The following is a 14,336-nucleotide window of genomic DNA, read 5'->3' on the forward strand; positions in this document are numbered from 1 at the left end:
CAATGGAGAAATACAAGTATCAAAGGGGTAGCCATGTTAGTCTGGATCTGTAAAAAGCAACAAAGAGTCCTGTGGCACCTTAAAGACTGACAGATGTAATGGAGCATAAGCTTTCATGGGTGAATACCTACTTTGTCAGACGCATGTAATGGAAATTTCCAGAGGCAGGTATAAATATGCAGGCAAGAATCAGTCTGGAGATAATGAGGTTAGTTCAATCAGGGAGCGTGAGGCCCTCTTCTAGCAGCTGAGGTGTGAACACCATGGAGAAATATAGTAGCAGTCCCTGTCCTCTATTAGGAAAGAACATATTTTGAAATGCCCCACATTGACTAACCTCATCTATTCCTTCTCTTAGCTTACCAGAGTTACTTTTGGAAGGGTTGTATGCCAGGAGCAGACAGGAACCTATGCAAAGTCTGTATTGGAGATGGTGAGATGGAAGGGGCGAAAGTGTCCAGCAGGTGTGCTGCGAATCATAACGAACGGTACTATGGAAACATGGGTGCGCTCAGGTAAGTCCCTCTGTTTGAGGCAAGGATGCAGCTTAAAAGCATCACCCAGAAATGGCTCATTTCTTTTGCCTACAGGTTTCCTAGGAAGGACTCTTATTTAAAAGCTGGTGACCGTAAAGATTGCCTTTGGGTCAGTGTATTTTATTTCAGTTGTGATTGCTATGGGACTGCTCAGCTGGCTGGCGATTTACAAGTTATATAGCCATTTCTAATGGCGAACTAGACAAGATAGTGCTTCTTAACTCAGAATCCACTAATGATATTTGGTGCCCAAACCCAGCCTACACAGAGACCAACTGAAGGGGTAATAGTTGCTCCACAGGGTCAGCCGGCACAACTGGTGTGGAATTTGAGCAAGTTAGTAGTGCAGGATATGAAAGGCAATTATGTAGGGAGGGAATCAATCCCACCACCTAATGGAAAGAGAATATAAAATAAACTGGAGACAGAGAAAGCATAAATAAAATGTTCCAATCTCTGTATTTACAATGAATGTAGTTGAATAGTATTAGCTGGGCAGCCCTAGAGACAGAAATCCAGATGCAATGTGGTATTGCCAGCTTCTTTATACTGCCCTGCCAATATGCTTCAACTCCAGTTTGGGAGTCAGCTTTAGGAATGAGAAAGTTATTCAGTCTCCATGCCCACTGAGACTTTGGCCTGTTTGCTGAGATTGCCAGCAAGGAGGCAAATAGTTATTTGTAAGACACTCATTCCCCAAAACCAGCGCTGAGACCACTAACTCATTTCACACATAGATTATCCATTTGTTTCAGCATATGGTGGTAGCTTTTGGCAATCAGTGACCTAGACTAGACTCAAATTAGTATCCAAACCCTTCAGTCATCTACCGCTCCCAGAAGTTCTAGTCTCTCAATCTGATATTGCTCTCTCAAACTATTGCTTTCCCTTGCACTAGGTGTCTAGTCGGCAGTCCCAGTGGAAGGAGCTTTGGGGACGTGGCTTTCCTGGAACATCATAACCTGCTCAAGAATATTGAGAGTGAGATTCATCCTTTCAGAATTTCAGCTGGTACCAAAGTTTCTTCCCACACAGTGATCATGATTCCAAAACATCCACATACATAGATCTAATCTGAGCATGCGGCTGTTTTGTCTGGGTTTAAAGTCTGCATTTGAATGCTCCAATAAAGCACAAGATTCAATTACAATTTAGTTTGAGGGGGACAGAAGGAAATAATCAGTGACAGCAGGAAGATAGGGAGAAACAAGACTTGCAAAGTGCCCATTTGGGAAAAAGGTCCCTTAATAGTGTCAGAAGACCCATTGATTCCCCCTGCCATCACAGCCTTGTTCAGAGGCTAGTATAGTTGTAGTAGTTGTATACCCTTATGCTTGACCAGAGAGATACCACAATATATGCTGAAGTGTAAAACCGTTGTTTGTGCTGGGAAATGCTCTGTGGCTCCTACAGACTCTAAATGACAAGAGAACTGATTTGACTTTATCATGTGTTATTTTGGACACAAGAACAGTGCATATAAATGGGTACAAAATCTCACTACTGTCCATGTGAAATTAGCTACTTGTCAAAGTTCTCAACTAAGTTACTGTACAAATGGCAAAAAGCAGAGCAGTACAATGGACAGAAGGGCTGCCAACTGGCATATTTTAAAATGAAAGTCAATTTTGGTTACAGTAGCTTAAAATAGAAAAGCATTGAAACCCCCAAACACTCCTTTTGCCAATCTTAATAGCAGATAAAACAGATCACAACCTCGGGCGGGAAGAAGAAAAGCAAACTCCATTTTCATTTGGCCTTACAAACCACTAAGTCGAGTCTTCCCAAAAGCACATTGAAATTTCTGCAGTCTAAATTCCAGAGAAAGGTGTTTGTAAGACACTGTGTAGTCTTTCAGAAAAGATACATGTCTGCATAAGGAATTGGACCTCTATTAGAACATACGCACCGATTAGCAGTTTCTGCAGAGCAGTTAATGGCTGAATGGTCATGGAGACTGAATTACCTTTTCTCTAAGAGGTCTTTCCAGCCGCAGGTTAAGATGGATTGATGGGCTGATATGGCATTGCTATACATTGCAGTTGTCGCAGCCTACAGAAACTCCAATGTGCCCATTATACATCCTCTATAGATGACTGGGGCAAGCTGTACTTTTTGGACACAGTGCACTGAGAGTTTTTCCTTTCCAATGCTAATACTCTGCATGGGATTTCACCATGTCTCAACTGAGATCTCGCTGATAGTGTGGACACAGGATTTACTGAGCTCAACTCTATTGCCTCTCCATCTCTTTTACAGCTCTGCAAAGCTCAGGTTGGGCTATGGGTTATACCTTAAATGACTTTGAGATGTTGTGTCTGGATGGAAGGCGTGTTCCAGTCACAGACTGGGCAGACTGTAACCTCGGTCCTGTTCCTCCTAACATAGTTATGACTCGACCAGTGACTACCACCAAGATCTATGGCTTCCTGATGAAATCCCAGGTAAGGCAGAAGATGGAAAGGATTGTTTTCCTGTTCTGGTTACACATTACTGAAAACCCCATCAAGGTCCAGAGTCCAAAACCTTCCAAACAAAATAAGAAATAAAGTGCCTCCACAGCTAGCACTAAAGGTTTAAGACTGCACAGGAGACTAATGAAAAGACCATTCAGATTCACTAAAGGAGAGTTTCAGCACCAGTAGCTCCTACATCATGATCATATTCTTGCTGAGAAACAAGCCTCTGTGGTGTTGCAACAGACAATGAGTTAACATGCAGGAGGAGACTGCAAGAGCCCCAAATAAGGCTAGCACTAGCTGAATCCTACACATCTTTCTCTACATGAGGATGCTACATGGCTGAAAATTCACCTGCTTCATCTATTTTGTTTTCTGCTTTCTGAGTTTTTTCTTCTTTTCTTTTCTGTTAAGGAAACTCTGGAAACAAATCTGGATTCTAGGTTCCATCTATTTCACTCACAGAAGTATGGAGAAAGTGATCTGCTCTTTAAAGATGCCACTCAGTATCTTGTTCACACAAGTCACCTGGGCTATCAGTCAATTCTTGGAAAGCCCTTCTTTCAGCTGGCAGAATCTGCGTTTAACTGCACACATGCAGGTAATGTGATGTAGTTCATGTTGAGCTAGAACACACAACCTTAGAAGCATGCCTGGACAGTAACTGTCAGCTCCCTACTGAAACTCATTTTTGCTAGTTCCACTGCGGCTAGGGAGTTCCCCCAAAGCCAAAATTCCTTACAGCAACTTCTGCCCGTGGGCACTGGAATATGAGTGTTCTATGGAGCTTCCTCACAGACAACATTGTTAAAATAATCGTTGCCATCAGCTCGCAGTAGACACAGCACTTCTGCAGTAACACCCATTGACTGCACGATTTAAAAGATTATCACACTATGGAGAGACAGTGAATACAGTACCGTGAATAGCTAAGCAGGTTATAGTTTAATTTTGTGGCTAAATTCAATGATAGTGTAAAGCAAGCACAGGTTTACTGAAGACAGGTCCATTTATACTAGTTGTGATTTTGCTCCTTGTTGCCCCTTGATCTCCACAGACCAGCTCTGGGGCTGGGGGGTGGGTGGGAAAGAGTCACTTATTTCTTACTTGGAGATGCCAAGGTTGGGGGAGAGAGAGGTCAGTTTTTTTACAGTTAAAATTTGTATTTTGCCTTTAAAAGGGACACTGTCACACTGAATTATTAAAAAACAAACTTTTCAATAATATGGCTGGAGAACTTTAAATTACTATAAAAATCTTGTACAAAGCTACTCAAAGCAATATCAAGGCATGCAACTGGCCATCAACAAAACCAATGAAGTCAACTATATATAAAGTGCTGTTAAAGGCAGAGTAAACAAACTGAAAATCAAGAGATTCATACTAGCATTTCAGTTTTACTGACCTTAGGTGCAGTATGTATGTACTGTTCAGACAGAACTGTAATTTTATAGTTGAGAGTTTTAATTAAAACACTGTATTTTGATCTATAGACATCTTAGAATTCTGCAAACAGGATATCTGCACATCTTAGATACGCAGACATATCTACAGACGCAACACACAGAAGTTCCACAAGACATCCACCACTGCCACCCAAGTTGAAATCAAGAGATGCCAAGAGGATTTTCACCACTTGAGACTGGCTATTTTCTGTTTCATAGAAGCAGGAGAGACCTCATTTAAATACTGAAAAAAACTGAACCTTGCATTACCTTGCACCTACTAATATATACGCTGATAATGCTGCTCAAATGTCACTCCCTTTTCCTATCCAGAAGCACTGCCTATTACCAATGTTCACTCCACTTGGTGTGGAGTCTGGCATCATGCAGAGCAGTATAGATCAGACAGCAAACTTTGAGACTGGGCCAGTGGTATCAGAAAAGCAGCACCAACAATTAAGATCAAAACTCCTCAGTATTTCCAGTTTAAACCCCACTCCCCAACCCCACAATTCAGCATCTTTATAAGAAGGACAAAGGCCACGCTGTAGGCCACATTGGGCCTAGGAATTATTCCTCCTTTAACAGACCATGTACATAACAGAGGTTATTGCCTCATTCCCCTAACATGTTTTCTTTATACTACATTTCCATTTAAAACAACTTGTTATCTGAGGTAACTGCAACATTACTTTTATATGCATAGATCTTGCTATAGTTAGCCACTACACACGACCTATATATTTACATCTAGCATAGACAAGCAATAAGTGTATCCATGTCTGCTATGAATAGGGAAGGATTTATTTCTCTTCTGTTTGTATGACCAACCAAGAATGTGTCCCAAATGAATTAATACATTTTGCACTTATCCCTTAGCAAATTAACAATCTAGAACGAGTAAGTTTCTACCATCAGAACCAGGTTCCTATATTCTTAATAGAAGGTGGGGATGGTGGGAAGGGAACAACAATGGAGTTCCCATTCTTGTCCAAAACAGCAGTACTTAACAAGGTATTTCTCATGACTGAGAATAATCTAATTTGTGTTCATCCAAACCTCAGGGAACCTTCTCACAATGTATATGGTTAAACTGTATGCTTTTTACTAGAGGTGGTGCTGGAACACAGTGCAAGATCTCTGAAAAAAAAAAAAGAGTGTTGTCTTGTGACACATTATAGTTCACATTAACTTTAAGAACTCAGTTGCAACCTTGTGGAACCATTGTACATTACCAGGCAAGAGGCTGATTCCTAGACCCATTCTCTTCATTAGTTAGAATGGGCTGGGAGTGCTGTACAGGCAGCCTCATTAGCCCAGGGTGCAGAGACCACCACCATTCAGCAAGATATTAAGAGTGGCAAAACAAATCCAAGCCAGTCCTCTTCAGACAGATGATGGGAAATTTAAGTAGGATTGTGAGAGAAAGTTAGTTTCATTACTTGTAATTTTTGTTTCCCATAACAGAGGACATCCCTTGGTCTGGACATTACTCCTGGACAGGGATCTTTGTGTTCTCTGCATCATCATTTCATCAGATTCTGCAGCAAGGACTCCTAGATCACATAACAAGATGAACATATTCTGTTGCTATGAAATATTCTTCATTTCCATCCTCTCCCATCTCCACTGGGTTTAGATTACCCTAAATTACCTAAGGGAGGAGGAGTAAGAAGTGAAGGCTAGCCTGGTGCATTATCTGGAGAACAGCACAGGATGTGAGGTCATGGGAGCCATGCCACTTAGCATAGCAAAAACAAAACAAAAAAAAAAACAACACAAAACTTGAAAATAATCATTGCTGAAAATCTCTCACCTTTTTTTGGTCACCGAGTATTTGACTATGAAGCATTAGTCAAAAATACTGATGGATGGATAATTTGTTGATAAGAATGTCAACATTTTTGCTGTATTCTCCAGATGGCTTGGTTGCATTTCCAGGCCTCTTCTGTGATGTTCTCCAGGTTGTCTCATACATTCTAGGGAAGAGAGAAGCTTATAGCCCTCTTTATCATCAGCTTGTGTCTCCCCATAGCTTTCTAGTCCCTGGCTGCTGTGCTGTTCTCCAAGCAGTTTCTCTACTTCTGGCTCCCCTGTTCCCTGGCTCCATTCTGCCTGGCTTGATGAAACAGTGCAGGGAGCATGCACTGTAAATCCAACTCACTTGCCCTCCTGGGGAAAGCTATCTATAGCTGAGTCCCAACATGACAACGAAACAAAACCAAGCGCATCTTGCTGCAGCAAAAAGGATGAAGTCTGGAGCATCTTGGAAACTTGTCAAATACTGCAGCTATTGAATTGCAGAGTACACAGGATCCTGCTTCTGGGCTGAATCTGTTCATTTCACCATAATTAATGCAAGTTTAGGCTTCCTCTTACTCCCTTCCTTTGAGTTCACACTTCCTTCCTTTGATTTCACACACCATCTACTGGACAGATGCAGCACTGCACTTTGAACCCAGGAAGGGACTTCCACAGCTGAGAATACATCAACTAGTAGAAAACATTAATAAGACAACTGTCAAACGTAGGATTAATACAATTAAAAAGCATAACAACTTCAACTACAAGTTCTGTTTTACCAGCAACATTTTTATATGTAGTTAAGGTCTGTCCAGAATGCTGGATGGCTGTATGAGAAATACAAATCATAAAGAAAAAAAAATCAGTTTTCTGCAAGAATGACTAGACACAAAACTTTATATCAAAGTGATTAAATCTTAATTTGAAGTCATAAGCCTGGTCTCTTCCAGAATGTAGTATATGAATATAGTCAATTGTTTCTAATCTCTCGTGGGTTATGAATTCAGTCTGACTGTTCAATGTCTCATAGTGTCTTATAATACCTTTGCTACTTTGCAGAAATTAACCTTTTCGCCCAACAGTAACTGCTATGTATAGTGTAGTAGGCCTGTGTTTAATTCCCCAGTTCTCTCCTCACCGTCTTTGGGGTAGCAAAGCTACCTAGAAGCAATGGTATTCAGGAGGCGCAGTGCAACACTCAGCAGCTACCCCAGCTAATCAGTGACTTCTTTGGCATGCTGGTGCTTGCAACATGGAGCCTCTAGTTTGGACAGGAGAGAGCAAAGGAAAAATAGGAATGAATCAGACAGGGAAAGAATACAGAATTTATGCAGACCATCCTGCACTTGCCAGTGTTGTTGGGTAGTGTATAAACAGGAAAACATTAGGACCAAGAAACCCTCACACTCCCTTACCTGTGCACCAAGGTGGTGTTTGAAGATTCATTTGTCTGCATTGTACGCACACCTGCATGCAGTTTCTTCATCTCATGTGTATGCAAAATGTTACACAGTAGCCTACACAGCTACTGGCTAAAGAGAAGCAATATTTGCACTTCTATTCAAGGATTTCAAAACACTTTACAGACAATGAATTCATTCTCACAGCTCCACTAAAAGACAGATGATATCCCCCATTCACAGGTGAGAAACCTGAACTAACTTAAGAGACAAAATTAGAGTGGTATTTGAGGGATAAAAACCCTAAGTCTTTAGTAAACAATTGAAAGGTTGTCAAAAAAAATTTATTTCCATAAATTAAAAACACACACACAAAAGAAAAAAAAAATCAGTGGAATTTTAGATTCACAAACTATTGAACAGAAACTAATCTGCAGAGGCATAACAGAGGCCAATGTTACAAAAAGAGTACAAATTTCCATTGAGCTATTTATTAATATGTTAATATCAGACATACATCTCATTCAGGCAGTTAGCATCCACTCTCCAGCAGAGTGACTGACATCTACCACACCACAGAACCCAACTCTGAATAGGATAGGGTAAATGGATCCGGTAAATGAGAATGGCTTGCCAAAAACCACATCCAGAAAGCATCAGAACTCAAGTGTACACAATCCTGGGGATACAGGGTCATGAGAGCCCCCTCAATATGCATTAATTACCTTTTGCGGCTTGGTTTGCAGCTGGATGAGAACATTAAGCTTTGATTTCGGTAAAATAAAAACCCCGTCCATCCCCAGCCAGCTACGTTTCTCAGGAAAGAGCCCAGCACTGCAAGCTGAGCATCTGACAGAGTACATGGGGACAGCTCTGCAAATTCGCCTTTTAAATGTATTTACAGTACTTCACAAAGCCATATGTACAAGGTCTTTTCCATATGACAAAAAAAATCCTCACTTGGGTGGCTCCATCTTAGGAAAAGGCAAGCGTACACTTCCTCACACTAGAGAGGCATGTCAATATCCAAAAGTTTGCATCCTCCACATTTCTCTCATAAAAAGACTATATGGGACAGAAGCAGCTCAGATTGGAGTTTAAGACACCCAATCATTGCACAATTGTTCCTCCCAGTATAAGCCACAACCAAAAGTCAGAGCAAGGCTGCTGCTCCAGGAACACTGCAAACAGGAACAGAAAGTTGTGGAGAAGCACAAAAGCATGATTAAAGTTAGACCACCTGAAAGAGGGCGGGGGGTAATTAGATTAGCTTATACCTTCATTACTCAGCTATAAAAAAAACTCTTGATCATGATAATGCTGAAGTGTTAGAGTTTTCAAAACTCCTGGGGAATGTGGTACATTGGGGAAATCACAGACCTGAACAGTTCCAGCGATTGTAAGTGAAATGGAGCTGAATATTTTCATTGTGCCTCTCTCTGCTGTAGCAAGCAAAAAGAGCTTTCTGTGAAATGTTATTTCAAAGTGACAAACAAGGCCTAGGGGAAAGAAGCAAAGAACAAAAAGGTAAAAACAAACTAAATGTTTCAAAGCACATGCTAAGCGGGCAGAACCCTGCTTGGACCTGAGTTTTCTCCCCACCCACCCACCCACTTCACAAACTCCCACAGAGGTTACATCCCAACTCCACCATAAAGCCAGAAGATTCCTCATTAGCATTAATTCCACATCAGTATTAATTCAGTTTTGTAATAGTGTGTCATGAAATCCCACATTGTGTACATAAAATGAAAGCGAAGTCCCCTACTTCAGCTTCCAGTCAGTCAATATCTGTGCTGATGTCATGAATGTCTGGGGAGTTTAAAAAACATTTTAGAAGCCAATATCCACAGTAGTGTGATTAGTTATTTTCAGGGATCCCTTTCATAATACGAGGAGGACTGACTAAGGTATCATTTAGTAGCCTCAATGGATCAAATGGACCTGTACAGTGGTAGCCAAAATGGTATCTCAATAGGCCCAAATTTTGCCTCCACCAGCATAAAACAGCCAAAGCAGTAGTTTGCATTTCTATTTCAGTTTTGCTTACTGGGTAAAGATGATCAACCCCCAAAACAAGGGTGTAAACAGTGCAAGAATCCCAGCAAATAAGCTGGGAACAAAACAAACCCAGAATATTATTCACTGAAGTCACACAGTACAATCATCCAACATTTCCTGCCTGTTCAAAGTTCTTGAATTTAAACAGATGGCTTGTCAGTTTAAGTTCTCTGTCAGGTCAACAACAAAGCTGGCAGAGCAGCAAAAAAGATAGCAGGGTATCCTCAACCCACGTTTGGACTGGGTCAGAAAGCTCATTCACTAGATGTCTGACTACACACTGATTTTGGAGGTAAATAGAAAGTTGCTGTAGGGGCACACAGGTAAAAAAGTGCAAGTTGCAAGTGGCAGGGCAAAGAAACAATGGAATTGTTAAACTTTGAGAATGTCAGCAATGACAGCATCCCATTAAGCTTTGCCAGAATAACTCCTGGAGGCACTGAAGAACAGAAATTACCTGAATTGCAGCTTCAAGTAAGGATCCCAGAGGGGAACACTGGTCCTCAAAAGTATGGCCGAGAGACTACCCAGTGCTACTTCAAATTACAAATGGCCTTAAGTATTAAAACAAAACAAAACACACACTTTCTATACATTAGGAGGCTTGAGTGAACTCTTTGTACAACACTAGCCATTAAGTACAGCACTGCTGCATACTGAACCTCTAATTATGTAAGCTATGTGAAGCTCTATTCCAAACTAGAAGTCTAAGCTGCAATGGTAGAAAGATGACATGAAGAAAAAATCTGCTTGGCTTTTTGAGGTCAAATTAGTATTCTTGTCAGAATTAAAACTGCTAAAAAGAGTATAAACTTCACACTGAAGTTCCTGGTGCCATGTCTCTGAGCATAGTCCCACTAACTGAACATTAGTAATGTCCTTCTGCTACTTCCTACGTTTCCTCCTCCCTCCAAAGGCAAAGCACCAGCAAACCAGGTTAACAAATCCACTCTACAATTTGTTAGAACTTAGCATTTAGCGCCATTTTTCTTAATGTGTGATTAAAAAAACAAGGTAAGTAACAGTAAAAGGCGTCTTTCATGCAGCAAATAAAGGAAAAACACATACAAAGTGCAACTTATTTAAGACCTGGTCCTGTATGGCTGCTGCTGACTGAGTGCAAGAAGGGCAACTGAATCACAGAAGAAAACTTCTGGGCACAGACATGGAAGTAATTAAAAGCACACCAACTATTTTTCTTTAATTTTTGAAGTTTGTGGTATCTCAAGAACCCACCTCCCTAAATTCATCTCTCTGAATTCATCTCGGCTGCCTCTGTCAAGTTGTCTCGACAAGCCACTGCAGTAAACAGCAGACTCACATGAATACGCAAAAGTTCAGGAGTATTTAGAATCCTAGTGTCATTGAAGGGGTTACTATTTCCTCCTTCACTCTCCTTATCCCACCTGCAGGAGGTGTTTAAATATTAGCCACAATTTCTAAAGAGGTTGGGGAGGAATAGCATGTCTCCTGGCTGTGCTACACTCATGCAGAGGAATTAAAGGACTCTCTCCTGCATCACTAAAATATATATGTACACACACACTCTAGCACCTCAAAGAGGGTGACAGCCAACAAATGATCATCAGGTATTAGAACTGAGTGGTTGGCAAGGTCTGGAGAAATAGGCAGATCCCTCCCAAGCAGATCAAAGCATTAAAGGAACTGAGCCATTTCCATGCTTCCATCAGCTTCCAGATGCTTGCTCCCGTTCTTCCTCCTCTGCAAAAAAGGCTTCAAGGTCCATCAGTTTCTGAATCAGGAGGGCATCTAGCTCTCTGCCCTGTAGTGCAGCCTTTTTTGCCCGGGTGAAACTACCCGTCACTTTGACTCTGCTACGTGCCTTCCTCTTCCGGGGAATAGTGAAGTCTTGGAACTCCAGAATCCGCTTCCTCTTCTGCTGGCTGATAGAGATCAAGGATCCATTTTTCTCCTTGGGCTCCTCGAAGATGGTTTCCAGACACCTGGGAAGGGCAAAGGGTATAAGTTGGAATATCAGAGTAATAGACTTCTTCATTCACAGAAGTGAAAGGAACCATCCTGCAGCATCAGGGAAATGGACTATATGACTCAGGCCTTTAACATCTCTAACTTCTAGGATTCTTCAATTCAATGATCCTTCCAGGGCCTCTCGCATGCAAACTTATCTGGAGCTCATGCTTCTAACCAATGACCACTTCTCTTTAGAAACAGTTTCACATCACCCAACTGTTAGTATATTTCCTGGATAGTTTCTTGTTGGCACATAGATATGCAGGTAGAATCTCCCTCTGCCCATTTTAGTCCAAAAGTGCAGACCAAGGAACAGAGGCATCTTTATCCTAAGGAACAGAGGCATTTAGACCTAGACAACAGATTTTCTTTTTTAAAGGGGGTGAGGGCGTTACATTGTCTGTAAAGCAGCATTCTTGGTATTTTGCACTGAGGTGTTTGTCTAGACCCTATATTCCATGTCAGTATAATTTTGGAATATCTTGTTTGCTTTTGAATTTGGGAAATAATGGGTACTGCACATTGGCTGCACAATTAAATGAACGCAAATAAAAGATAAATACAAAAAAGTGACATTTAAATCTTCAGCATCTATAAGTTCTCAATTTCTACTACTGTAAACTTCCTGTCCCCAATCAGTCACAGATATTAAGGACAGATTTTCAACCTGATTTCTGAATTACCTTTCTTCAGCAGTTCAAATCAGAGCCATAATTTCATCTCTGTTTTGAAGGGTGCTTATTTGTCTCTCTTTATTTCCAAAAGACCTGTAGTTTCATATCTCCAACCAGTTCAATTACATATCCCTCACCTCACCCATTGGTGAATGTAACCAACCTGGTCGCTGGAGGGGACTTGTAGTTCTTGTTTGTGTAAATTTCTTCTAAACTAAATTCTTTCTTCTTCAGCCTGGAAAAACAAGTAGTGAATGAAGCAATGAAGTCAGGAGAATTTCAGAACCATCTTCCCCTATACAGGCCACCTGACATGGGGAAAATGTGGTTTTCCTCCCCCTCCTCAAACTCCATTAATTAATTTGTAATGAGTTTTAGAAAGAGATCTGAGAAGCTAGTTTTGATCAACCTTTCAAATGGTGCTTCAGGAAGTTGTGGATTGTGACCTGGCATTTCTGCAAGGATGAATGCTCTTCCCAACATGAAGTGACATTTCTAAACAATGATACTTAAAGGCAAAATAGAAAAATACCCTCACAGGTCACTGCCTTCTGGGTTATGAATGGGGGTCTACCAATTCGTGGCTGTGAAAATTATGTCCATGAAATCTGGTCTCTGGCTGCCCAGCTCTGAAGACAGAGCAGAGAGTGGCAGCTGCTGCCCAAGCACCCAGCTCTGAAGGCAGCACCACAACCAGCAACATTGGAGAAGTAAGGGTGGCAATACTACACCCCCTAATAGATTTGCAATTCCCTTTTGGGTTGGAGCCTCCAGTTTGAGAAAGGCTGCAGAGAAATCACACATTTTTTGTGGGTTGGTCATGGCATAAATACACATCCATGAAATTTGCTATTTATGCCATGACCAACCCATGAAAAATGTGTGATTTCTCCACAATTTAAGTAGATCCCTAGTTATGAAAAATGGAGAGGAGGAAAAAACCATTTCAATGGCACAAAATATTAATTAATGGATTTCATTTCTTGAGACTTGGTTTAAAATTTTACTATAGACAATGGTAATTCTTATGATGCAATTTCAAATGTAATCTCTAAAGAAACATGTTATCCTCAACCATCCACCAACTTGCCACTTCTGCTCTTCAACAGTGGCCCTGGTCTGGAACTGATCAGACTCAAATACATTGGAAAAGTTGTGTATGTGGTTGACATAGAGCCTGCCCAAATTAACATTCAGCTTTGGTTTTCTTACATCCTGTTGGACAGTCAGGTAAATTGAGATTGCAGACAAAAAAGTCTCACAATTTGGGTTGGTAGGGGATTCTAGAAGGTAATCAGTTTTCTCTCCCTGAACTGTAGCAGGACTGATTTATTTCTAACATACCTGTGTCTATTTGAGTCATTCAAGGCTACACTGTAAGGGGAATTCCATCTCCTACCTTGGCAATTCATTCCATTGCTACTTCTAAAGTTTTTCATATTTTCCTAAATATTACTTGGAGTAGTTCAAGTCCATTACTCTTAGTTCTTTCTTTTCTGATTGATGAAAATTGATCTTTGTCCTCTGTAACACTCTGTTTGTTTGGAGACAGCCATGTACCTCCTTGTTCTTCTATCCCAGGGTTTCGCAAACAGGGGTCGCCGTTTGTGTAGGGAAAGCCCGTGGTGGGCTGGGCCGGTGCGTTTACCTGCCCCATCTGCAGGTCCAGCCGATCACGGCGATCCGTGGCCAGTGAGAGCTGCAATTGGCCTGGAGCAGCGATCCGCAGCCAGTGGGAGCCATGATCGGCCGGACCTGCCGACGGGACAAGTAAACACACCATCCCGGCCGCCAGGGGCTTTGCCTACACAATGGCGACCCCCGTTTGAGAAACCCTGTTCTACCCAGACAACATACCCGGCTCTTAACCTTGGCTTATGGAGAAACTGAACACCAAGCCCACCTAACTAGGAAAAGACTAACTGGGCAAGTAGAGAGAATGGACAGAAGAGGAAAGCCATTTATT

The 14,336-nt window shown here is 41.4% G+C and overlaps 2 protein-coding genes across 11 annotated transcripts in view; one reads left to right on the forward strand and one right to left on the reverse strand.

Moving 5' to 3' along the window:
• LOC127034926 (melanotransferrin-like) overlaps window positions 1-14,336 on the forward strand; it is a 28,969-nt gene that overhangs the window by 13,134 nt on the left and 1,499 nt on the right. Inside the window, exons 13-17 of one of the 4 annotated variants that reach the window (XM_050924333.1) lie at window positions 359-515; window positions 1,435-1,547; window positions 2,796-2,980; window positions 3,410-3,596; window positions 4,489-4,744. In XM_050924333.1, coding sequence (XP_050780290.1) covers window positions 359-515; window positions 1,435-1,547; window positions 2,796-2,980; window positions 3,410-3,596; window positions 4,489-4,529 — 683 coding nt within the window. In that variant the 3' untranslated portion in view covers window positions 4,530-4,744. Of the gene's footprint in view, window positions 1-358; window positions 516-1,434; window positions 1,548-2,795; window positions 2,981-3,409; window positions 3,597-4,488; window positions 4,745-14,336 lie in introns of those variants that run through there. The other 3 variants (XM_050924335.1, XM_050924332.1, XM_050924334.1) reach the window with 3 other exon arrangements.
• PRR14L (proline rich 14 like) overlaps window positions 9,255-14,336 on the reverse strand; it is a 35,798-nt gene continuing 30,716 nt past the window's right edge. For all 7 annotated transcript variants that reach the window (XM_050924317.1, XM_050924316.1, XM_050924318.1 and 4 more), the window contains 2 exons: window positions 12,534-12,605; window positions 9,255-11,668 (listed from right to left, as the gene is read on the reverse strand). In XM_050924317.1, coding sequence (XP_050780274.1) covers window positions 11,392-11,668; window positions 12,534-12,605 — 349 coding nt within the window. In that variant the 3' untranslated portion in view covers window positions 9,255-11,391. The remainder of the gene's footprint in view (window positions 11,669-12,533; window positions 12,606-14,336) is intronic.

Source organism: Gopherus flavomarginatus, chromosome 15 (genome assembly GCF_025201925.1).
Source record: "Gopherus flavomarginatus isolate rGopFla2 chromosome 15, rGopFla2.mat.asm, whole genome shotgun sequence".
Taxonomy (NCBI): Eukaryota; Metazoa; Chordata; order Testudines; family Testudinidae; genus Gopherus; species Gopherus flavomarginatus.